The sequence below is a fragment of the Hemitrygon akajei genome, chromosome 13 (assembly GCF_048418815.1).
Source record: "Hemitrygon akajei chromosome 13, sHemAka1.3, whole genome shotgun sequence".
Classification (NCBI taxonomy): domain Eukaryota; kingdom Metazoa; phylum Chordata; class Chondrichthyes; order Myliobatiformes; family Dasyatidae; genus Hemitrygon; species Hemitrygon akajei.
The window spans coordinates 110,257,101-110,283,735 of record NC_133136.1 but is presented as its reverse complement, the minus strand read 5'-3'; the positions used below and the strand labels follow the sequence as shown (position 1 = coordinate 110,283,735).

Sequence of the window (26,635 nt, the reverse complement as noted above, 5' to 3'; positions counted from 1 at the left end):
ACCCCATCCCCCCGCCAGCCCACCAGGGATAGAGTTACCCCTGGTCCTCACCTATCACCCTAACAGCCTACAGATCCAACGTATAATCCTCCATAACTTCCGCCACCTCCTACGTGATCCCACCACCAGCCACATCTTTCCCTCCCCCCCACTCTCCGCTTTCTGCAGGGATCGCTCCCTACGCGACTCCCTTGTCCATTCATACCCCCCCATCCCTCCCCTCCGACCTCCCTCCAGGCACTTATCCCTGCAAACGGAAGAAGTGCTATACCTGCCCCCACACTTCTTCCCTCACCACCATCCCAGGCCCCAGATAGTCCTTTCAGGTGAGGCACCACTTCACCTGCGAGTCAACTGGGGTGATATACTGTATCCAGTGCTCCCAATGTGGCCATTTATACATTGGGGAGACCCGCCGCAGACTGGGAGACCGTTTTGACGAACACCGGCGCTCAGTCCTCCAGCAGTGGCGGGATCTCCCTGTGGCCACACACTTCAATTCCACAGACCACTCCCACTCCGACATGTCTGTCCATGGCCTCCTCTACCGTCAAGATGAGGCCACACGCAGGTCGATGGAGCAATACCTTATCTCCCGCCTAGGTAGCCTCCTGCCTGCCGGCACGAACATCCAACTCACAGACCTCCGTTGATACCCCTGCCCCCCCTTACCCCCATCCCTTTCTTTTATTTTAGTCTGGTTCTCTTTTCTCTCTCTTTTTCCCCCCCTCACTATAATCTCCCCCCAGCCCTACCTTTCTTTCTCTTTTATTTCCCAAAGTTCTCCACCTTCCCCCAGCCCATTTCCCTCCAGCCTATCACTTCCCAGCTCTCTACTTCATCCCTCCCCCCACTTCTTATCCTCTCTCCACCATCCCATGTTACTTCACTCCTGATGAAGGGTTTCAGCCCTAAACGTCGTCACTACCTCCTCCCATAGATGCTATGTGGCCTGTTGAGTTTTCCAGCATTTTGTGTTTTTATTTCTTATACAGAAAGCTTATCTTAGCTCCATTCTGCTAATAATTACAATAATAATAATAATAGCAACATTATTTACTAGGTTCTGCAACTTATTCCCTTTGCTGGCTGCAATGGTTGCCAGTCTTGGAATTTTCCTCAGGCTGCACTTTCCAGACCACACTGCTCCCAAATAAAAGAAAAATATTGAAGATATTTCCCAAATCCAATTCAGTTATAATGTACAGGAAATTAATAAACACAGAATTACCCGTTTTACTGTAAATTTAATGCTTAAAGTAATACTGAATTTCCTCCCAATGCCTTGGTCCTTAGCTTAATTAATCTAACATTAGTTAATTCTGTGTTCATTAATAAACTCTACAGAGACATAGTCATATTAACTTAGATATACGTGTAGTCTTGTTAGAATCACAGAGCGGGAAAATGGGGCCTTCAACCTGTTTTATACCAACCAAGATTTTCATCTAAGCTAGTCCCATTTGGCCTATATCTCAACATTTCCTATCCATGTCCAACTGCCTTTTAAATGTTACTTCTTATGTACCTGCCTTAACCACTTCTTCTGGTAGTTAATTTCATATACTGACCCACCCTCTGAGTGGAAAAGCTGCCCCTCAGGATCCTATTAAATCTCTCACGCCAAATCTATAATTGTACAGTTACTATTAGCCCATTAACTCTTTTCACATAATTGAAAAGGCTCTTTTTTCACAACATCTAACAACAGAATGTCCTTCCCCATAGTACAGTACAATTGCCTCTTACTTCTTACCTTGGTCACTTTTGAGAAGCAAGCTGTGGTAATGACATTCACAGTCTTTGCATCATTCCTGTAAATAAATTAAAATATTTGCTTCAGTAATGATTCCCCTTATTCTGAACATTTCTTTGAAATACTCCAGATTTATGAGCAAAGGAATCTTCAACCATCAATCAGAGTCCATTCTACATGTGACAATTAGATGTATGACTACTTGAACACGGTGAATTAGAATAAAACATAGAAAATACTAGAAGCTCTGGAATCAGGTACAGATATTAATTCTTGCTTTTTCCACAGAAGCTGCTAGACCTAAGGATTTCCAACAATTCCTGACTTCATTTCAGATCTCCAGTATTTGCAGGTATTTTTAAATTTAAATTTGATGGGAAATTACTAACTGTCGCTCCAGACTACTACACACAACAGACACTCACACTTAACTCCTGAATACTAATGTTGAACTGGTTGCATCTTACACAAGAACATAAGAAATAGGAGCAGGAGTAGGCCATCCAGCCCATCAAGCCTGCCCCGCCATTCAATAAGATCGTGGCTGATCTGTCCGTAAACTCAGCTCCATCTACCTGCCTTTTCCCTGTAACCCTTAATTCCCTCACTATGTAAAAACCTAACTGTATCTTAAATATATTTAGTCAGGAAGCCTCAACTGCTTCCCTGGGCAGAGAATTCCACAGATTCACCACTCTCTGGGAAAAACAGTTTCTCCTCATCTCCGTCCTAAATCTTCTCCCCCGATTCTTGAGGTCATGTCCCCTAGTTCTAGTCTCACCTACCGATGGAAACAACTTTCCTACTTCTATCTTATCTGTCCCTTTCAAAATTTTGTATGTTTCTATAAGATCCCCTCTCATTCTTCTGAACGCCAGAGAGTATAGTCCCAGGCGACTCAATCTCTCCTCAGAGGTTAACCCCTTCAACCCTAGAATCAACCTGGTGAACCTCCTCTGCACTGCCTCCAAAGCCAGTATATCCTTCCTCAAGTACAGAGACCAGAACTGCACAGGGTACTCCAGGTGCGGCCTCACCTTCTTCATTGACTGGCTGTTCCAATATGGTCATGAATGGGACAGAAAGCAACAAGGCAAAATGGGATGAGATTCCACCTGAAAATATTCGTTACTTACCAAAAAATCATTTTAAGACCTTATTAGGTATAAGAATTTGTTCCTGGCTAATTTATTCCATCCCAAAAATAACGAACTCATAGATCTTGGACAATAATTCTGCTGTTTGGAGTGACAATTGTGCCTGATTATTATAAACTAAAAACATGATCAATATGACAAGATACTACTCTTGTAAAGACACTGAAGAAAATTGTGATAGCATGTCAAATGCCAGGGATTGTATCCACAAAGGGATGAATCCCTAACACTCCGCGTTTCCAATTCCACTAATAGTCAACATTATAACTACTTCATCTTACTGAAATCTCTGCCATTTTCTGTTTTTCTTTAATGTTCCAGGCTCCGAAGGTTTATGCTTTTCAATTATCGATGAATATCAATATCGTGGGCATACTTTGTTAGCGCAGGAATGAGTAGCAATACTCGTGGGCTGCCCTCAGCACATATTTAGGCTGTGCTGGTTGTTAAAGCAAACAACACAACTCACAGTATGTTTCAATGTGCAGGTGATAAACAAATCAATCTGAATCTTAATATCTCCATGGCTGAAGTTAATGAGTGGACTGTGAAACAAAAAGATATAATCTGTACAAATAAAACAAAGTAATGTGAAACCCATTATGCCTGTTCTAAGGAGCTATCCAGTTTAGTTCCATTCTTCTGCCCAAAATCCTATAACCTAGTTTTCTTTTAAAACATTTCCAGCTGCTTTCTTGAAAATGCCATGGAACTAGAATTTACTTCATATTCAGGTGGCACATTCCTTATTTAAACTCCCAAGAAAAAAAACTACTCGACTTTTCAATTAAATCGCTGAACTCCCATGACTGGTTCACTAGGCAGGTTATATCCCAGACTGTTCTATGAAGTTCTTGAATTCTATTAGGTCTGTACCTAACTTGCTCTGCAATCTGCAATCTCTCTACATAACTATATACTTTCATCATCGGTGCCACCCTGGTTAAAAAAAAACTGCTGAGTCCTCTCCAAACATTTGTTCTCTCTCATATGGTGTCGTTTCCTGTTCTGTACACATTATTCCATGGTGGCTCTCTCTTGCTTGCTCAATATGGCACCAAGTTGCAAACTCCACTGAGGTTGTGGCTCAGTATTTTGGGGTTTGTGGGATGGTTTTCAGGACAGAGAGGGGAGTTAGGGGTCAGGTTACTGTTTTAGGTTCAGGGATGGGGAGGAGAATTTAAATGGAAAGATTCTAATTGTCCTAATCCGCCCTTTCAATGGTTTTCCCAAACTATAAAATGTTTAAACTTGGAAAATATTAGGAGTGGCACTATTGACCCTTAAGTTAAATTAGAAGAAACTTGGGAGGCCATTTATTCAAAATTTTCATATGATGTAAGCTGACCTTTACCGAATCCTTCTCAATAACTTTTTGTTCGTGTATAGAGAAGTGGAGTTAATGACAAATAATGATTTTAACCGATGAAACATGGCAGCACAGCTTTTGCTTTGCTTTGTTTTTAATTAAGTTTTTTTTAGTTTAGGGGGACTTTTTTTTCCTGTATAAAATTTTTTGTATCTTTTTCATGTTCAGTTATTAAGAGATTGGGAGGCTTAGATTACATACGTTACTCAAGGTCCGTTTCTGTATACGTTAACCGTTTTTAATGTAATCCCAATCTCTTTCTATCATTATCATTGTTATGTTTATCTATTCAAAACTTAATAAAAAAGTTGAGAAAGAAAGGGATGGGGAGGAGAAATTAGAGGGCAGGATGAGCCTTAAGCCTCGGCTCCACGTTTACGGACAATGACTTGGACATGGAATATCCGCGAACTGGGCAGGATGTTCAGCCGGATGCTGGGCCAACAGAATAGCGTGGATGAAGGCTGGTAGCTCCCCCAGAGTCAGCAAGTTGTCAGCAGTTTGTGGGGTCACATTTCCATGTGGGTAGGAGGAACGAGGTCCAATGAACCCCTAGGTTCACAAATTGGTTTGATGTGTGGTGCCGTGATCAGCAGGTCAAGGGTCGAATCGGAAGTCTGGAAGCCAAGGCCCATTGGCCAAAGCCCCAAATCTGCAAATCTCTGCGAGTCAGCAGGGGAGTCAAAAGCCGAGTGCCTGTGTGTCCATATCCACATCAGTGTTTGAATCCGAAGCTGCACGCCAAAGATGGACGTTCTTGGAGTTAGAGGACTGTGCATGTGTGTGGGTGGGTAGGGTGCACAGAGCTTTCTTGCTATTGTTTTGTGGCTTGTTGTGTTTTGTCTCGTAGTGTTCTGTGTTCTGTCAAACATGCCGGGTATGCTATGTTGATGGAATGTGTGGCAACGCCTGTGACCTGCACCCAGCACACCCTCAGCGTGTTTCAATGTACAAGTGATAAACTTGGATCTTGAACAAGTGATCTCACTGTTTTTTATGGTATTCAATATCCTGAAAACCCCAAACATTGGGATAATCTTCTAAACATATCCTGTTAGCTTTAAAGATTGGCCAGAGTGGACTTTGCAAATTCTGTCTAGTGGACCAATATTTCTCAATAATTCTCTTCTCCAAAATAACTACCACTTAGACAATATAGCCACTTCTGTGGTTTCTCCCAAATGTATCACATGGTCTTCACCAACATGCCTTACATCCATACTATTAGTTACAATACTGACCCTTTGAGACCCTCTTTTCTTTCGCTCCAGTTAGAAAACACTTGTCTGCCAGCATCATAGACAGATGCTGTAATCTGGAGCAATGAAACAAACTGCTAGAACTCAATCGGCTAGATAGCAAAATGCAGGGTCTGAACCAGAAATGTCAACGATATCTCTGCTTCTACAAATGCTGCCTGACCTGCTGGGTCCATTCAAAACCCACAGCCCGTTTCCTATCCTTTGGTCAATTAAATATTTAACAACAAGACCAGATCAATTCCCCTCTTTGTGAAGGCCAAAGTATCAGAGCTTTGATACTTCCTCCAAAACACCTCATGATCAAAACTCAAGCTTAAGCAGCAAATGACATTACAAACTTCTAGCTTACTTATTAAAATTGCATGTCATAATCGCAGAACCATAAATAATGTAATTGATCCTCAGCCTGCTCAAACCTGAGTAATTTGAGGAGCGCAATTAATAATTTCATTTTAATGCACTTGATGTTACATTGTTATAAATAACTTAATTGCTAATTACTCAAACCATTACAATTGATTCCAGTTAACTGGAGTATCGGTTCATCGGGACAGCCACTTATTTGGGACAACTCTTAAAGAACAAAAACTAATCAAGAAAATAGCCAGGATTCCCTCTATTTACTTGGGATACTATGCTACATAATTGGGACAGGAGAGTGTTGCTGAACAGTCTCTAACCAACATCAATCGCATGCACTTGGTTGGCTGTTAGACAATGCATCATGCTTAGAGTGAACCGTTTTTAAATAGTGTCCATAAGACAAGACCACAAGACATAGGAGCTGATTTAGCCAGTCAGCCCATTGAGTCTGCTCTGCCATTCCATCATGGCTGATCCCAGATCCCACTCAACCCCATACACCTGCCTTCTCACCGTATCATCTGATGCCCTGACCAATCAGGAAACAATCAACTTCCACCTTAAATATACCCACGGACTTGGCCTCCACCACAGTCTGCAGGAATGTAATCCACAGATTCACTACTCTCTGGCTAAAAAAATTACTCTGTTCTAAAGGATCGCCCCCTCAATTTTGAGGCTGTGCCCTCTAGTTCTGGATAGCCCCACCGTAAGAAACATCCTTTCCACATCCACCTTATCTAGACCTTTCAACATTCTGTAGGTTTCAATGAGATCCCCAGGCATTCTTCTAAATTCCAGTGAGTACAGGCAAAACGCTCTTCATATGTTACCGGAATCAACCTCGTGAACCTCCTCTGGACTATCTCCAATGATAACACTTCCTTTCTGAGATATGAGGCCCAAAACTGTTGACAATACAAGTGCAGCCTGACCAGTGTCTTAGCATTATCTCCTTGCATTTTATATTCTATCTCCATTGAAATAAATGCCAACATTGCACTTGCTTTCTTTACCACAGACTCAACCTGTAAATTAACCTTTGGGGAGTCTTGCACGAGGATTCCCAAGTCCCTCTGCGCCTCTGATGTTTGAACCTTCTACCCATTTAGATAATAGACCCCACTGTTGTTCCTTTTATCAAAAGCATTATCAGACATTTCCCAACTGCCACTTTTTTGCCCATTCTTCCAATTTGTCCAAGTCCTGCTGCAATCGCATTGTTTTCTCAGCACTACCTAGCCCTCCATCTATCTTCGTATCATCTGCAAACTTTGCCACAAAACCATCAATTCCATTATCTAAATCACTGACAATGTGAAAAGTAGTGTCCCAATACTGACCCTGAGGAACACCACTAGTCACCAGCAGCCAATCAGCCATTCTGCTATCCATGCTAGTATCTTTCCTGTAATGCCAGAATTTTACTTTGTTAAGCAGCCTCATGTGTGGCACCTTATCAAACGCCTTCTAAAAGTCCAAGTAAATGATATCCGCTGCCTCTCCTTTGTCCATCCTGCATGTTACTTCCTTGAATCACTCCTGCTCCCTGATACTCACTGACCTCTGGCACACTGCCAGTGTCTTCCATTGTGAAGACTGATGTAAACGTCTCATTACATTCATCAGCCATATCTTTGTCCCCCATTACTACTTCACCAGCATCATTTTCCAGTGGTCCAATATCAACTCTCACCTCACTTTAACTCTTCATATAACTGAAAAATCTTTTAGTTTCCTGCTTTATATTATCAGCTAGTTTGCCTTCATATTTCATCTGTACCCTTCTTAGAGCTTTTTTTAGTTGCCTTTTGTTGGATTTTAAAATCTTCCTAATCATTCAACTTCCCACTCACTTTTGCTACCTGATATGCCCTTTCCTTGGCTTTTTGCAGTCCATAACTTCTCTTGTTAGCCACAGATGCCTAGCCCTGCCATTTGAGAACAACTTCTGTGGGACATATCTATCCTGCACCTTGTGAGCTATTCACAGACACCAGCCACCCCTGCTCTGCCGTCATCCCTGCCAGTATCCTCCTCCAATCCACCTGTGCAAGCTCCTCTCTTCTGCCTCTGGAATTCCCTTTATTCCACTGTGATATTGATACATGTGACTTATGCTTCTCCCACTCAAATTGCAGTATGAATTCAATCATATTATGATCACTACCTCCTACGGTTCCTTTATGTTAAGCTCCGTGATAAGATCTGGATTATTACACAACACCCAGTCTAAGATGGCCTTTCCCTTAGAAGGCTCAAGCACAAGCTGCTCTAAAAAACCAATTGCGTGTGTTATGCTTTTAATTTGGGCTGACGGACGTTGATACAAAAGGCAGTGATTTTTGATGTTTTTTTTAAATTTTGACTTTAAAAATTTATCTGCACTAGGTGCCTGCACTGATTTTGTTCATTTACAGTCAATCAAAAGAACGCGGCAGTATACATTGAACTAGTTCGTCTGCTGATAACTATTAGGAACTATTGCACTGTAGTGGCACTGATAGTGCTCTAATTTGTTCTGTATTTCATTTAAATATACAACCTGTTACTCAGTTAAATGGTAGTTTGTCTTTTTCATACCTTTGTAACTATTTCCATGAAACTTTGGCTAATTGGAGCAGCTGCTTAATTGGGCCAAAATGTACTGGTCCTTGAGTGTCTAAATACACTGGAATCCACAGTATTCCCAAACTTACCAGATGTTTCTTTTATATAGTTCTATCATTACATCCAGGGACATCTTGGCTGCTTTGGGGTTGCTGTCCCTCAACATTGTGTACATAAAGTTTTGTAAAACCTGAGAACATGCAAGCACAATGGTCACATCATCCCACAAATAATAATTTTCAGTACTTCGTTTTACAAAGAACAGTCTACACAAAGGACACTTCTATTCAAAGGACTTGTACATCTTATGATGGGGAAATCAAAACAGCTGATATTGTGGAGATATCTTTTTCTACCCCATCACCATTTTTTGCTGTTGCCACTAGATAGCTTTGGTGACCCACTGTATATAGGTATCCGTTAGTCTCAAGAGACCATGGATTTGCGCCTTGGAAGGTTTTTCCAGGGTGCAGGCCTGGGCAGGGTTGTATGGGAGACCGACAGTTGCCCAAGCTGCAAGCCTTCCCCTCTCCACGCCACCGATGTTGTCCAAGGGAAGGGCACTAGGACCCAAGCAGCTTGGCACCAGTGTCATCGCAGAGCAATGTGTTGTTAAGTGTCTTGCTCAAGGACACAACATACTGCGTTAGCTGAGGCTCGAACCAGTGACCTTCAGATCACTAGACCGATGCCTTATCCACTAGGCCACGCGCCAAAGACCCACTGTACTTCCATGAAAATAGCACATGACCCTACGAGCCAGTGCCAGATGTAATCTGGTATTATAAAACCATGAAAAATTATTTTCCTTGCTGGAAGTTTTCAGCAAATGTTCAGAACCAAATTAGACACTCCTTGGGAATTACAAGTTAAAAAAAGTTTTACAAAGGTCACATTAGTAATTTTATCTTTATTGCAATTATAAATTCAACTTTTGCTCCACAGGACATATATGAAGTTGCACATTTCTCACTTTGGCTGCAATGTACCTAGATTAGCAAAAGATCTACAATACCAGTGATGTTGAAACATTGGCTCATATGTTCATACCTACTGAAATGGTTAACTGTGAGCTGCTTCTGTTTAACTCTGCCAGCAATTTAGGTTGGAAAGAGCAAAATATAAATAAATTTGAAGACCTTTGCTGCCTTCTACGGCAAAAACACATGTTTAATACTGAACTAAATAAAAACACAAAATGCTGGCAGAACTCAGCAGGCCAGACAGCATCTATGGGAGGAGGTAGTGATGACGTTTCGGGCCGAAACCCTTCATCAGGAGTGAAGTAACATGGGATGGTGGAGAGGGGATAAGAAGTGGGGGGAGGGATGAAGTAGAGAGCTGGAAGTGATAGGCTGGAGGGAAATGGGCTAGGGGGAAGGTGGAGAATTATGGGAAATAAAAGAGAAAGAAAGGTAGGGCTGGGGGGAGATTATAGTGAGGGGGGAAAAAAGAGAGAGAAAGAGAACCAGACTAAAATAATAGATAGGGATGGGGGTAAGGGGGGCGGGGTATCAACGGAGGTCTGTGAGTTGGATGTTCATGCCAGCAGGTAGGAGGCTACCTAGGCGGGAGATAAGGTATTGCTCCATCGACCTGCGTGTGGCCTCATCTTGACGGTAGAGGCGGCCATGGACAGACATGTCGGAGTGGGAGTGGTCTGAGGAATTGAAGTGTGTGGCCACAGGGAGATCCCGCCACTGCTGGGGGACTGAGCGCCGGTGTTCGGCCACACGCAGGTCAATGGAGCAATACCTTATCTCCCGCCTAGGTAGCCTCCTACCTGCTGGCATGAACATCCAACTCACAGACCTCCGTTGATACCCCTGCCCCCCCTTACCCCCATCCCTATCTATTATTTTAGTCTGGTTCTCTTTCTCTTTTTTCCCCCCTCACTATAATCTCCCCCCAGCCCTACCTTTCTTTCTCTTTTATTTCCCATAGTTCTCCACCTTCCCCCTAGCCCATTTCCCTCCAGCCTATCACTTCTCAGCTCCCTACTTCATCCCTTCCCCCTTTTATTTCCCATAATTCTCCACCTTCCCCCCAGCCCATTTCCCTCCAGCCTATCACTTCCCAGCTCCCTACTTCATCCCTCCCCCCACTTCTTATCCCCTCTCCACCATCCCATGTTACTTCACTCCTGATGAAGGGTTTCGGCCTGAAACGTCATCACTACCTCCTCCCATAGATGCTGTCTAGCCTGCTGAGTTCTGCCAACATTTTGTGTTTTTATTTATTTCTAGCATCTGCAGATTCACTCGTGTGCCTTTAATACTGAACTGAATATTTGCTGCTTTAACTAAATGAAGATTTTAATGCAATTAGCCAATCCTAGTAACAAAATTAGTGCAAAATCAGATTTTGATAAAAACCATTCCAGCTCAGACTGTAGCTTCACTCATAATCTAACCAGCATTTATTGGAACTGTGATCCATGTCAATTGTACCCCATTCATTTTTGACTTGCTCCCCACCACCCCATGCTTCATTCTCTACACTTCTTGTCCTGATCATTTTCTTTTCAAAATATATCCTGAACCAGTTTCCTTGGCAAGACAGCATGAGCCAAATCCCATTCCTCAATCCTGTTCTCCTTCACTGGGAAGCCATTATTTGGCAGGGTACAACCCAAAGAGCAAGAGGCACATGTTAACCTGGTGCACTTTTACTGAGGTTGCCAACAAAGCAACTCAGTTTTTTTTGGAATTGCTACAATGGATCATTTTTCTTGGGTGGCTGTGGGAAATCAAGAGGCGGAGTTTTGCAAGTTGGATTAAGCTGAGAATTAGAAGTCATTTGACCTCGGCGTGGGGAACTGAGCTCTGTTACGGATCCATCAGTGGGCAATACCGAATACAAGCCCACTGCTTCCAGCTTGGAAACGTCTCTTCCTACCCGATCTCAGATGTCAAGCAGGTTACAAAATGATGTGGAAATTGCATCCGATTCCAAATTGCAAGCAATTGTATTCCATTATGTCTGAATACCTTAAATTATCCCTTTGCATTTCACTCAAGCCCACTCCCACATACAAATGAAACACAATGTTATGTATATATTTGCAGCTGTCAATCATTTATACTGTTTCTGGGATGCATTATTTGAGTCAACTGAATAATTACTTTATCTTCATTGTACAGAAGTAAAAATAAAACAAGGCATTCAAGGCATTCTTCAATGTAAAATTGTCAAAGAACCATGAAGATTGCTACTTTACTAATTCACTTGTCAGAATTACTAAGTCTTTTGTAAAACTACAGTGGCAATTTGGACCTGCTGCTATCCGTTAACACTGCAGGTAAAGCCTGCTGGATCTGGTTTTCCAAAACAGTCTAGGCCAAAGTTAATCCAAGAATAACCTGTGATGCAACACACACAGCAACATTCAAAATGCATCAATGGTCACAATAGCCTCAAAAAACAAATTTTAAATAACAAAGTTGGCCAGCTTCTTTTAGGCAATCTACAAGATTTAGCTAGTTTCTGTTGCACACTATCATAAAGGTATTAGTAATTCCGATAGCTACATTTCAATTATACCAAAGGCTCCAGAATACAATCCTCATGATTTTTTGCTTCTGTTTTGTAATACAAAATATAACATTTAATAGTTTAGAGTTTTTTTTAGTTTTGTATTTGGAACATGAAAATAAATCAACAGTATCAAACTGATTTAGATCATAGACTCGGGCATTTGCATTAAATTATTGATCTTCTACAAATATGCAAATTATACTGCTGCGTTCATAGAACAGAGTGGGGTTAAGTGAAATACACTTCATATGCCTTATTCATTAGGTTTTCTGGTACAGTGCAGCACCACTGCCTCGACAGGATTTCAACAGTACCTGCTAACCTTTCTTATCATTATTTTGAATCAAATCTACTTCCAAATCATGACTATTATACACCTCAAAGTAGGAAATCTATGACAAAAAAAGTTCTCATGTCCTACAAAGACCACAGTGATGCTGCTTTATCAAGTATTTATTTAAAGTACTCACTGTGTTCACTTTGTTGTTTTTGTGTTTGGCATTTATATTTTTAATGTCTGTCACAATGTGCAAGTACAGGGTCTGTTAAGATAAAAAAGGAGCATCTTAAAGTTCAAGATGACCAAAACATTTGCACTTATGCGGCTATGAAATAGCTTAGAAGTAGCATACCTTGCGTAAGAGTTTGTCTTGACACCTCAGCAGTTCAAAGAACAATTCCAGCAAACTTGTAGGATTTAAGAGGTTCTTATTTCTTAATAAAATCAAAGCTTTACAAAACGTCTAAAAGTTGAAGTAAAAATAAAAAATTACTGCACAGAGATCAAAGGTATTTCACAACAATAAAGTGTTTCGCATCATTGCCCTTTTTCATACACTGTCACTAGTTAATAAAGTATACAGATACCCAAGTTTTAGGCTACTTCAGTCAGCTACTAACCAGTTGTGTCAGAGTGGTTCTCTAAAGGAGTAACAGAGTTCTGCTGCATCTCTCTATCTCAGCTGCTATGAAAGACAATGAGAAAGAAACTCAATTTCAGCTGTAATTGGGTGTCAGATAAAACAGGGAATTGTTTATTATAATGTTTTGTTCTACTTTTAAAGTTTAACTTGTTCTCTTAAGTGAACAAGCTGTGTCCAACCCATTCCTTTTGCAACTACAGTACATTAGATCATTATTCCACTGTGAAAGCCAATAAAAGGCATCTCAGGTTCAGTATAAACTAAGCTTTAAATAATGATGCCAACTTATTCACTTCTCAGATGGTGATATAAAATGATTGTAAAAGCAGGCCATGTGTTCCTGGATAAAACACACAAAATACTGGAGAAAATCAGACTGGAGTTAGGTTGGAGGAGAATCCCTTGTGTCCGTGCATTCCTGCTTAACCATCTTTTTTAAAAAAAATTGAATATTGGACAGTTACACCTTGGTCAGATCTAACAATAATGTGCATTTACTATTTAAAGATAAACTAGAAGTATAATCTTGAAAATCCTGAATATTTAATAATCCATGCTGTGAACAAATGCTATCTAATGCATTCTAACCCTTTCAAAACCACAAATTGAAACAATTGTTACAAACATCTTACAATTAGCAAACTTACTTTGATATTACATAGCAAAATGGAATCATTTATCACATAAAAAGAAAATACATTTTAAAATAGCCTTCTAAACAATATATTATGTTAGAAATAGTTTACCATTCGCACATCTGGGTCCAGAATTGTGTGATGAGAGAAGAGAAGATCTTTTAATTCTTGGGCAAAGTTGGTCAGTTCATTTGGGTAACAATGTGCAACCTTCGAGTGAGGGATTTGAAGACATTTAAATATTTGATTTATGATGGAAAATAACATTCTTCCCTCCCCCACAAAGAGTGAAAGTATTTCAGAATTTAACAGTAAGACTGCCCTCATTGCTTTGATAAACCTTAGAGTTTAACTTCCCAGATATAACTCCTAACATAAATTGCATTAAAGTCAACTAGCTAAACCTTTATGAAAAATAACCTCTTCAAGTGGTTTTTAATCAAACTGCAGATGCATCCACTTTAACAGCAAAAGCATATTTACCTGTGCAAGAAATATCACCAGTTCAGAAAGTTCTTTATTAGGTTTGTCCGGCTGTAGCTGGAAAATACGCACATTGGACTGGTAGTGGTTATATTGCTGCAGAAACTGTGGCGAGACAAAAAGATAATTTATAAATGTTGTATGAACATTCACAAATAAGGTTTGTGTTAAACTCTGTACATGGAGCATGTTAGAAATATTACTCAAGTAGCTCTGACGAGAATGTCATGTATTTCTCATCTACGGAGTGGGAGATCGTGGAGAGTTGGAGGCAATTCTTTGTGGACTTTACACACCAGCTTTAAAAAGTGAACAGGTCCTATCAGGATTTTCTGTGGAGTGGGAGATTGTTTGGGTTATCAGTAACAAGAAGTTAGGTTTAAGTGGAGCATGTTTTGTTGAAGTAGGCCAGGATTAGAGTGGGAGGCTTTGGCTCAACAGGCTTCAGTGAAAACAGGCAGAGGCTTAAGCTGTAGAAGTTAGACCAACGGTATAACAAGGTCAGAAAGAAGAGGCTGAGTAAGTGATCTAGGTGAGTACAAAACCCAAAGGTTTCAGAAATCAGTTGCAAATATAAACAAATAAGTTTTTTTTCTATAAATCCTTAGTTCTTAATTCAGTGTAGGCAGCATGATAGTTAAGGTAGTTGGAATGCTCCTCCTGTAAGATGTGGGATTTCAGGGTACCTGACAGTTTGCCTGATGACTACATCTGCAGCAAGTGCACCCAAGTTCAACTTCTGACTAACCAGATCAAGGAATTAGATGTACTCAGGACTGTCCAAGATGAAGAATCCGTTACAGATGAAACTTTTCCTGAGTTGGTCACATGCAGAGTGCAGGCATCAGATAAAAGATGGGTGAGCACCAGGAGATGTATGGAGAGTAAGCAGTCAGTGCAGGGTTCCTCTGTGGCCTTTCCCCTCAGCAACAAGGAGACCCTCTGGATACTGCTGGGGGGGGGGGGGGGGGAGAATGACCTATCCAGGCACAGCAGCCAGAGCCAGGCCAGTGGAACTGTGGCCAGCCCTGAGGCTCAGCAGGGAAGGGTAGTCAGGCAGAATGATAATGATAGGGGACTCAATAGTTAGAGGGACAGAGGGGAAAATGTGTAGCTGTGAAAGACACCAGAATGGTGTGAAGTACTATAGTCCAGAATGTCTCAGAATGGCTGCAGAATATTCTCGGGGCAGGGGGGGAGGGGGATGAGCAGCCAGAGGTGGTGGTGCACATTGGTACCAATGATATAGGTAGAAAGTGGAAAGAGATCCTGTGCAATGAGTATAGGGAGTTAGTACAGAAGCTGAAGTGCAGGACCTCAAAGGAAGTAATCTCTGGATTACTGCAGGCACTAAATGCTAGTCAGGGCAGGATTAGAATGATAATACACATGAATGAGTGGCTGAGGAATGTGTACAAGGGGGCAGGTTTCAGGTTCTTTGATCATTGGAATCTCTTCTGGGGCAGACCTGTGCAAGAGGGATGGGTTGCACCTAAACTCAAGGGGAACCAATATACTGGCTGGGAGATTCACTAGAGCTACTTGGGAAGGTTTAAACTAATTTTGCAGGGGATGGGAACCAGAACACCAGGCTAGAAAGCAGAGGGGTGGAGAGGAAGGTAGGTATCAGGACGAGTAAAATCAGGTAGGAGCAAAGTAATAGATACAACAGGGTGAAAACTTTGAAATGTACGTATTTTAATGCTAGGAGTATTATGGGTAAAGGAGATGAACTTAAGAGTATGATTCAGTACATGGAACTACGATGTGGCCATTACAGACACCAGAAAAAGGGACAGGAATGGGTGATTCAATAGTTTAGAAAAGATAGAGAAGTTTTTGTTTGGGGGCGGGGAGGGAAGTTGCACTGCTTATCAGGAACAATATCACAGCTACACAACGCAGAACTCATCCTCTGAGTCCATATTGGTAGATCCCTAAAGTAGGAGGAAGGGCACAATCACTCCGAAGCGATTGTACTACAGACACCCCAAAAGCCACCAGGACATTGAGGAACAGATATGCTTGCAGATTAAGGAAAAGTGTAAATACAATAGGGTTGTTGTCACGGAGACTACAACTTCCCTAATATTACTGGGGCCTTCTTAGTGCAAAAGGTTTAGATGGGGTAGATTTGTTAGGTGCATCCAGAGGGTTTAGTAAATCAATATGTAGACAGTCCAACAGGAAAGGCTGTACTGGACTTGGTGATGGATACTGAGCCTCGCACCCTTCAATAGGTGAGTAGTTAGGGAACAGTAACCACAACTCCCTAAGTTTTAAGATAGCCATAGATAAGGATAAATGTGGACCTTGCGGGTAGGTAGTAAATTGGAGTAGGGCAAATTATGGGAGCATTAGGCAGGAACGAGGGAGAGTTATCTGGGAACAGCTGTTTTTTGGCATGTCTACATCTGACGTGCGGAGGGTGGTTAAAGACCAATGGCACAGAGTACAGGACAGGTATGTTCCAGTCGGAAGGAATGACAAGGATGGCAAGGTAAAGAACCTTGGACGTTGAAGAGGTGATGAAATTAGTCAAGAAAACAAAGGAAAAGTATGTAAAGCCTTGGAAGTTAGAATCAAGCAGAGCCTTTGAGAATTATAGAGAAGTCAGAAAAGAAGTCAAGGGGATTAGGAAAGCCAGGAGGGACCACAAACAGTCCTTAATAAATAGGATTAAAGAGAATCCCAAGGTGTTCTATATATACATCAAAAGCAAGAGGGAGAGGTTAGGATCATTTAAGGATAAAGGGGGGAACATTTGTTTGGATGCAAAGCATGTGGGTGAGGTCCTTATTGAGTACTTCACATCAGCTTTTACCAAGGAGAAGGACATGAAGAACAGGGAGATCAGTGCCAAGAACATTAATATGCTAGGACATTTCGAAGTAGAGGAGGAGATAGTGTTGGGTCTCTTTAAGAGCATTAAGGTGGGCAAGTCGCCAGGTTATTGAGGCAAGAGATAAGATTTCTGGGGCCTAACAAATATTTTCATGTCCTCTCTACCACAGGCAAGGTCCCAGAGGACTCGTGGGTAGCTAATGTTGTTCCATAATACAAGAAGGGAACCAGGAATAATTCTGTAAAGTATAGACTGTTGAGTCTCACGTCAGTGGTAGGGAAGTTACTGGAGCATACTTATAAGCTTTTGGAAAGCCATAGCCTTGTTAAGGAGAGCCAGCATGGTTCTGTGCAGAGAAAGTTGCGGTTTACTAACGATTAAGTTTTTTGACAAGGTGACCAGGATGACTGATGAAGGCAGAGCTGTGGATGGTTACAGAAGGCTCATCCGGAAGATTAAGATGCATTGGATTGATAGTAAATTAGCCATTTGGATTCAGAACTGGGTTGCACATAGAAAACAGAGGGTTGTTGACGGATGGACTTATTCTAGCTGGAGATTTGTGATTATTGGTATCGTGCAGAGATCCGTACAGGCACCTCTGCTACTGGTGACATATATAAATGACCTGGGTGAAAATGTAGATGGGTGGGTTACTAAGTTTACAGATGATATGAAGATTGCTGGTGTTATGTATAGTATAAAAGACTGGCAAAATACAGCGAGATACAGATCAGTTGCAGATGTTGGTGGAGAAATGGTAAATGGAGTTTAACCTGGTCAAATGCAAAGAGACAATACACTGTTAAGGGTAGACACCTTAAAAGTGTTGGTGATCTTGGGGTATAAGTTCCCTGAAAGTGGTAACACAGGTTGATAGATGGTTAAGACGGCATTTGATATGCTTGGCTTTATTATGCATAGTGTCTCAAAATTCAAGATTGTTTAATTTCATTTCCAGTACACAAGTACAAAGAACAAAATAATTGTTACTCCAGATCTGATGCAGCACAAAAATAAAGTGTCAGTAGGTTATGTTGCAGTGTTATAAAACTCTAATTAGACCACATCTGAGTTATTGCACACAGTTCCAGTAATATCAATACCGGAAGGATGCCGAGGCTTTGGAGAGGGACAGACGCGGCCTGGATTAGAGGACATGTGCTCTCACGAGAGGCTAGACAAACTTGGCTTGTTTCCGTGGAGCAGTGAAGGCTGAGGGGAGATGTGATAGAGGTTTATAAGATTATGGGAGGCATAGTTGGATTAGATAGACTATCTATTTCCCAGGTTTGAAATTTCTAATACCAGAGGGCATGCATTTAAGATGAAAGGAGTAGGTTTCAAAGGAATTGTGAGGGCCATATTTGTTTGTTTGTTTTTTAAAAACACAGAGAGTGGTGGGTGCCTGGAATGAGCTGCCCAGGGTGGAGGTTGAGGCAGAAACATCAGAGAATTTTAAGAGACATTCAGATAGGCACATGAATGAAAGGGGAAATGGAAGGATCTGGACACTGTGTAGGCAGAAGGGATTAATTTAATTGGCCATTTTATTACTAATTTAATTGGTTCAGCACAACACTGTGGGCTAAAGGGCCTGTTCCTGTGCTCTAATGTTCTATGTTCCATGTTTACAAAGCACACACACGTAATTGCTATTCAGATGGTCAATGTTTTTATGTGCCTCAATGCAGAAAGAGAATAGAAGAGAAACGTTAGCCCTACAGACCTAGCACTTGAAGGCACAGCACAAATAGTGATGCGATGGATGTCCAAGGTGTGCGAGAGGCCAGAAGTACTGACAGTACAGGATGTAGGGCTGAAAAACATTACAGCACAAAGTGGGTGAGATCATGGAGGGTTTGGAAGCAGTAAATTCAAGAGGGATTGAAGGCATGTTACATCGGTGGCATCAGGATTACAAGGACAAAAATGATGCAAGGTAGGATCTTTTTTTTGGATTACACCTATAGTGGAAGAATATGGTTCATTAGCATAAACAAACTTGACTCCAAAATTGTTTCAAATTATTCAAGAAACCAGAGAACAAATTTCAAAATCATTACTCTGGTAAAAGTTATATTAAAAAAGGTCTCGTCTTTGAGCTTATAATCTGTTTGTGTGAAGGATAGGATGGGAACTGGGACAGGAAACAACTCTCACAAACACGAGAATCTGCAGATGCTGAAAACAGACACAAAATGCAGCAGGAACTCAGCAAGCCTATCCTGATGCATCTTGATGAAGGGTCTCTGCCCAAAATGTCCACTTTTTACTCTTTTCCACAGAAGCTGCCTGGTCTGCTGAGTTCCTCCAGCATTTTATGTGTGGTGCTCAGGAGGGGACTGTTTTCATTTAGTAATGCTTCAGTCAAAAAACACAATTTAAAAGCAAATGATTATTTTGCCCCTCCCCGCTACCAAGTTCTGTTGATAGTTTGAAAATGAAGGGTTATCTAGAAAGTGATTCATGCAGAGAATTAGCATAAATGTACGCTTGAATGTCAGCACAGGCTTTGTGGAGTGAAGGACCTGCTTTGATGCTGTATCACTTTAGTTCTATGACTTTAACTTCACTCCTGATCAGTTACATTAAACAGCCTTTTTGACACATTTATTCTAGCTTTAAAATTCATTCCACTAATGTCAATTGGACAGAAAGCACTCACAGATTAATAACGAATGATCTATCCCTTTATATACCCTCAGTGATCACTTGATTAGGTACATCTATTCATTAATGCAAATACCTAATCAGCCAATCACAGAGCAGCCCTCAATGTATAAACGCATACAGACATGGTCAAGAGATTCAGTTGTTGTTCAGACCAAACATCAGAATGGGGGAAAAAACGTAATCAGCGACTTTGACTGTGGAATGATTGTTGGTGCCAGATGGGTTAGGAAAGATGATGTTTAACTGATTTATTCATATTGTTGATATGATCAGATTTGCATTCCAATCTATAGATATTGTTTATACATCGTGGAGAGTCAAGTACCATGGGAAGGGTGTGGGACAGGCGCCAGAAGGAAGGACCATGGGAAGGGTGTGGGACAGGTGCCAGAAGGAAGTTCCATGGGAAGGGTGTGGGACAGGTGCCAGAAGTACCATGGGAAGGGTGTGGGACAGGTGCCAGACGGAAGGCCGGGAGGGAGGGTGTGGGACAGGTGCCAGAAGGAAGTTCCATGGGAAGGGTGTGGGACAGGTGCCAGAAGGAAGTACCATGGGAAGGGTGTGGGACAGGTGCCAGACGGAAGGCCGGGAGGGAGGGTGTGGGACAGGTGCCAGAAGGAAGTACCATGGGAAGGGTGTGGGACAGGTGCCAGAAGGAAGTACCATGGGAAGGGTGTGGGACAGGTGCCAGAAGGAAGTACCATGGGAAGGGTGTGGGACAGGTGCCAGACGGAAGTACCATGGGAAGGGTGTGGGACTGGTGCCAGAAGGAAGTACCATGGGAAGGGTGTGGGACAGGTGCCAGAAGGAAGTACCATGGGAAGGGTGTGGGACAGGTGCCAGAAGGAAGTACCATGGGAAGGGTGTGGGACAGGTGCCAGAAGGAAGTACCATGGGAAGGGTGTGGGACAGGTGCCAGACGGAAGGCCGGGAGGGAGGGTGTGGGACAGGTGCCAGACGGAAGGCCGGGAGGGAGGGTGTGGGACAGGTGCCAGAAGGAAGTACCATGGGAAGGGTGTGGGACAGGTGCCAGAAGGAAGTACCATGGGAAGGGTGTGGGACTGGTGCCAGAAGGAAGTACCATGGGAAGGGTGTGGGACTGGTGCCAGAAGGAAGTACCATGGGAAGGGTGTGGGACTGGTGCCAGAAGGAAGTACCATGGGAAGGGTGTGGGACAGGTGCCAGAAGGAAGTACCATGGGAAGGGTATGGGACAGGTGCCAGACGGAAGTTCCATGGGAAGGGTGTGGGACTGGTGCCAGAAGGAAGTACCATGGGAAGGGTGTGGGACTGGTGCCAGAAGGAAGTACCATGGGAAGGGTGTGGGACAGGTGCCAGACGGAAGTACCATGGGAAGGGTGTGGGACAGGTGCCAGACGGAAGGCCGGGAGGGAGGGTGTGGGACAGGTGCCAGAAGGAAGTACCATGGGAAGGGTGTGGGACAGGTGCCAGACGGAAGTACCATGGGAAGGGTGTGGGACAGGTGCCAGACGGAAGGCCGGGAGGGAGGGTGTGGGACAGGTGCCAGAAGGAAGTACCATGGGAAGGGTGTGGGACAGGTGCCAGAAGGAAGTACCATGGGAAGGGTGTGGGACTGGTGCCAGAAGGAAGTACCATGGGAAGGGTGTGGGACTGGTGCCAGAAGGAAGTACCATGGGAAGGGTGTGGGACAGGTGCCAGAAGGAAGTACCATGGGAAGGGTGTGGGACTGGTGCCAGAAGGAAGTACCATGGGAAGGGTGTGGGACTGGTGCCAGAAGGAAGTACCATGGGAAGGGTGTGGGACTGGTGCCAGAAGGAAGTACCATGGGAAGGGTGTGGGACTGGTGCCAGAAGGAAGTACCATGGGAAGGGTGTGGGACAGGTGCCAGAAGGAAGTACCATGGGAAGGGTGTGGGACTGGTGCCAGAAGGAAGTACCATGGGAAGGGTGTGGGACTGGTGCCAGAAGGAAGTACCATGGGAAGGGTGTGGGACTGGTGCCAGAAGGAAGTACCATGGGAAGGGTGTGGGACAGGTGCCAGAAGGAAGTACCATGGGAAGGGTGTGGGACAGGTGCCAGAAGGAAGTACCATGGGAAGGGTGTGGGACAGGTGCCAGAAGGAAGTACCATGGGAAGGGTGTGGGACAGGTGCCAGAAGGAAGTACCATGGAAAGGGTGTGGGACAGGTGCCAGAAGGAAGTACCATGGGAAGGGTGTGGGACTGGTGCCAGAAGGAAGTACCATGGGAAGGGTATGGGACAGGTGCCAGAAGGAAGTACCATGGGAAGGGTGTGGGACTGGTGCCAGAAGGAAGTACCATGGGAAGGGTGTGGGACAGGTGCCAGAAGGAAGTACCATGGGAAGGGTGTGGGACAGGTGCCAGAAGGAAGTACCATGGAAAGGGTGTGGGACAGGTGCCAGAAGGAAGTACCATGGGAAGGGTGTGGGACTGGTGCCAGAAGGAAGTACCATGGGAAGGGTGTGGGACAGGTGCCAGAAGGAAGTACCATGGGAAGGGTGTGGGACAGGTGCCAGAAGGAAGTACCATGGGAAGGGTGTGGGACAGGTGCCAGAAGGAAGTACCATGGGAAGGGTGTGGGACAGGTGCCAGAAGGAAGTACCATGGGAAGGGTGTGGGACAGGTGCCAGACGGAAGGCCGGGAGGGAGGGTGTGGGACAGGTGCCAGACGGAAGTACCATGGGAAGGGTGTGGGACAGGTGCCAGACGGAAGTACCATGGGAAGGGTGTGGGACAGGTGCCAGAAGGAAGTACCATGGGAAGGGTGTGGGACAGGTGCCAGAAGGAAGGCCGGGAGGGAGGGTGTGGGACAGGTGCCAGAAGGAAGTACCATGGGAAGGGTGTGGGACAGGTGCCAGAAGGAAGTACCATGGGAAGGGTGTGGGACAGGTGCCAGAAGGAAGTACCATGGGAAGGGTGTGGGACAGGTGCCAGAAGGAAGTACCATGGGAAGGGTGTGGGACAGGTGCCAGAAGGAAGTACCATGGGAAGGGTGTGGGACAGGTGCCAGAAGGAAGTACCATGGGAAGGGTGTGGGACAGGTGCCAGACGGAAGGCCGGGAGGGAGGGTGTGGGACAGGTGCCAGAAGGAAGTACCATGGGAAGGGTATGGGACAGGTGCCAGAAGGAAGTTCCATGGGAAGGGTGTGGGACAGGTGCCAGAAGGAAGTTCCATGGGAAGGGTGTGGGACAGGTGCCAGAAGGAAGTACCATGGGAAGGGTGTGGGACAGGTGCCAGAAGGAAGTACCATGGGAAGGGTGTGGGTCAGGTGCCAGACGGAAGGCCGGGAGGGAGGGTGTGGGACAGGTGCCAGAAGGAAGTACCATGGGAAGGGTATGGGACAGGTGCCAGAAGGAAGTACCATGGGAAGGGTGTGGGACAGGTGCCAGAAGGAAGTACCATGGGAAGGGTGTGGGACAGGTGCCAGAAGGAAGTACCATGGGAAGGGTGTGGGACAGGTGCCAGAAGGAAGTACCATGGGAAGGGTATGGGACAGGTGCCAGAAGGAAGTACCATGGGAAGGGTGTGGGACAGGTGCCAGAAGGAAGTTCCATGGGAAGGGTGTGGGACAGGTGCCAGAAGGAAGTACCATGGGAAGGGTGTGGGACAGGTGCCAGAAGGAAGTACCATGGGAAGGGTGTGGGACAGGTGCCAGAAGGAAGTTCCATGGGAAGGGTGTGGGACAGGTGCCAGAAGGAAGTTCCATGGGAAGGGTGTGGGACAGGTGCCAGAAGGAAGTACCATGGGAAGGGTGTGGGACAGGTGCCAGAAGGAAGTACCATGGGAAGGGTGTGGGACTGGTGCCAGACGGAAGGCCGGGAGGGAGGGTGTGGGACAGGTGCCAGAAGGAAGTACCATGGGAAGGGTGTGGGACAGGTGCCAGACGGAAGGCCGGGAGGGAGGGTGTGGGACAGGTGCCAGAAGGAAGTACCATGGGAAGGGTGTGGGACAGGTGCCAGAAGGAAGTACCATGGGAAGGGTGTGGCACAGGTGCCAGAAGGAAGGCTGGGAGGCGGTGCAGGTGACCCAGCCCTGAGTCACCAAACAATTGGTTTATTGATCATTACAGAATGTCTCTGGCACTTCCCACCTCCTCTCCTATCCCTTCTCCCTTTTCCGAACCATGAACAGGTTATCCTTCAGAATTACCCTTCAGAAAGTCCTCAAAGAGGGATGAGAAGTATAAAGTGTGAGAAATTTCAAATTCATGGGTGTCAATATCTCTGAGGATCTAACGTGGACCCAACATATCGATGCAGCTACAGAGAAGGCACAACAGTGGCTATATTTCATTATGTTTGAGATTTGTTAAGTTTTTATAGATGTACTGTGGAGAGCATTCTAACTTGCTGCATCACCATCTGGTAGGGGTGGGGGTGCCACTGCACATCATGGAAGTAAGCTGCAGAGAGTTGTAACACTGGACAGCTCCATCACAGACACCCGCCTCTGCGGTACCCAGGACACCTTCAAGGAGCAGTGCCTCAAAAAGGCTGCGTGCATCATTAAGGTCCCCCATCACCCTGGTCATGCCTCTTCTCATTGATACCATCAGAAAGGCAGTAGTGTAAATGCACATACTCAATGATTCAGGAACAGCTTCTTTCCCCTCTGCCATCTGATTTCTGAATGGACACTGAAACCATGAATATCACTTCACTACTTTTTGATTTCTATTTTTGCACTACTTAAATACACACACACGAGTAATTCAGTTTTTTCCCTATAATTACATATTGCAGTGTACTGCTGCCACAAAGTAATTAAATTTCATGACATACGCCGGTGATATTAAACCTGATTCTCATTCTGATGATTCCCCTCTCCCTGTCCCCTTCCCACTCTCAGTCCACAAATGAGACCCATTATCAGAATCAGGTTTATCATCACTCATATGTCATGAATTTTTTTTTTTTGCAGCAACAGTATAGTGCAATACATAACATTACTACAGTACCGTGCAGAAGTCTTAGACACTCTAGCTACTTATATGTGCCTAAGACTTTACAACATCACAAGAGGTCCACAGCAGATTCTATTTCATTGGCTCTTCACTCAATCCTGGAACATTTGAACAGCAAATGTGCAAACATCAAGATGCTCTTCATTGACTGTACCCTGGCATTCAACACTAACATTCCCTCAAAACTGATCAGTAAGCTTCAAGACCTAGGCCTCAATACCTCCTTGAGCAACTGAATCCTCGATTTCCTCACTTGCAGACCCCAGTCAGTTTGGACTAGCAACAACATCTCCTCCACAAACTCCATCAGCACAGGCGCACCATAATGCTGTATTCTTAGCCTCTTGCTCTACTCGCTTTACACTTATGACTGGGAGACAAAGCACAGCTCCAATGCTATATTCAAGTTTGCTGACAACACCACTGTCATAGGCTTAATCAAAGATGGGATGAATCAGCATATACCAGGCAGACTGAAAATCCGGCTGCGTGGTACCACAACAACAACTGTCATTCAATGTCAGCAAGACAAAAGAGCCGATTACTGACTTCAGGAGAAGCAACCTGGAAGTCCATGAGACAGTCCGCATCGGGAGATCAGAGGTGGAGAGGCTCAACAACTTCAAATTCCTCTGTGTTGAGATTTCAGACGAACTGTCCTGGATCAGCGTGTAAATGCCATTATGGAAAAGCATGGCACTATAGATGTGAGGTAGACAGTATACTGAATGGTTGCATCACAGCCTGGTATGGAAGCATCAATGCCCTTGCACAGAAAATCCTACAGAAGTAGTGGATACAGCCCAGTCCATCACGGGTAAAGTTCTCCCCATCATTGCGCACATTTACCAGGACCACTGACTTAGTAAGGCAGTATCCATCACTGAAGACCCCCACCATCCCAGGCCACGCTCTCTTCTCGCTGCTGCCATCAGGAAGGAGATACAGGACCCACACCACCAGGTTCATGAACCGTTATTACCCCTCACCCATCGGCTCGAACCATCGCTGAACTGTCCCCACAACCTGTGGCCTCACTTTCAATGACTCTTCATCTCATGTTCTCGATATTTATTGCGTATTTATTATTTTTCTTTCATTCTTTTTGTGTTTGCAGTTTTTTTTTGCACATTGTTAGTTGTCCGTTCAGTTGCGTGCAGTCTTTCATTGGTTCTATTGTGTTCCTTGTATTTACTGTGATTGCCCGCAAGGAAACCAATCTCAGGGTGGTATATGGTGACATGTGTTACTCGATAACAAATTTACTTTGACCATTTGACAGTCACGGTAGCCAGGCCTTTCAGTGACAAAGTGATGAGGAACAGCACGCCCGGTTGCAGAAGCACTCACCTCCTCGGTGTAGGAGCGCGGATCCCTTTTGATGAGGTTTTGCAGCTGCGGCAGGTTACTGGGCAGCTTATTGTTGTTCCTCACCGACATCGCGGCCTCCGGCTCCCCCTCGGACCCGCGTACAACGTGCGCGGTCGCTAAAATTCCCAGCGTGCCAACGCGACGGTGTCCGTGACGGTCAGAAAGTACGAAGCGAAAACAAACCATTTCGAAACTACAAGCTGAATAGGTTGGCGGAGCAAGTGGCTTATCTTGTTCCTAACTACTCTGCAATGGGATAAAGGAGGACATGCTTTCTAGACACTGCGACAGTCAAATATATATGTACTGTTTTAATATTTCTATCACGTGGACAAACCCTTTTTGTTAGAGTATTGGATTTTGAGTAATTATCAGAATCAGGTTTAATATCACTGGCATATGTCGTGAAATTTGTTGTTTTGCGGCAGCAGTACATTGCAATACATTATAATGAAAACTACAAGAAAAGAAAATTAAAAGTAAATAAGTAGTGCTAAAAGAGAGGAATGAAATCTACCATTAGATGTCTGAATGGACAATGAACCCATATACAAACACCACCTCAGTATTTTCCCAGTTGCAGTGTTATTCTACAGTACACGAGTGAGTGTAAAGGAGTAACAATCATTTTGTTCTCCTTTACACTCCTAAACTAAAGAATAACAATAAAGCTTGAATCTTCAAT

The 26,635-nt window shown here is 44.1% G+C and overlaps 1 protein-coding gene across 1 annotated transcript in view; it reads right to left on the bottom strand.

Annotated features, from left to right (window-relative positions):
• sdad1 (SDA1 domain containing 1) overlaps window positions 1-26,082 on the bottom strand; it is an 87,162-nt gene extending 61,080 nt beyond the window's left edge. The window contains exons 1-7 of the mRNA XM_073065277.1: window positions 25,930-26,082; window positions 14,096-14,200; window positions 13,724-13,822; window positions 12,687-12,797; window positions 12,525-12,596; window positions 8,607-8,707; window positions 1,757-1,814 (exon numbers count right to left, since the gene is read on the bottom strand). Coding sequence (XP_072921378.1) covers window positions 1,757-1,814; window positions 8,607-8,707; window positions 12,525-12,596; window positions 12,687-12,797; window positions 13,724-13,822; window positions 14,096-14,200; window positions 25,930-26,019 — 636 coding nt within the window. The 5' untranslated portion in view covers window positions 26,020-26,082. The remainder of the gene's footprint in view (window positions 1-1,756; window positions 1,815-8,606; window positions 8,708-12,524; window positions 12,597-12,686; window positions 12,798-13,723; window positions 13,823-14,095; window positions 14,201-25,929) is intronic.
• Between the last annotated feature and the right edge of the window lie 553 nt (window positions 26,083-26,635).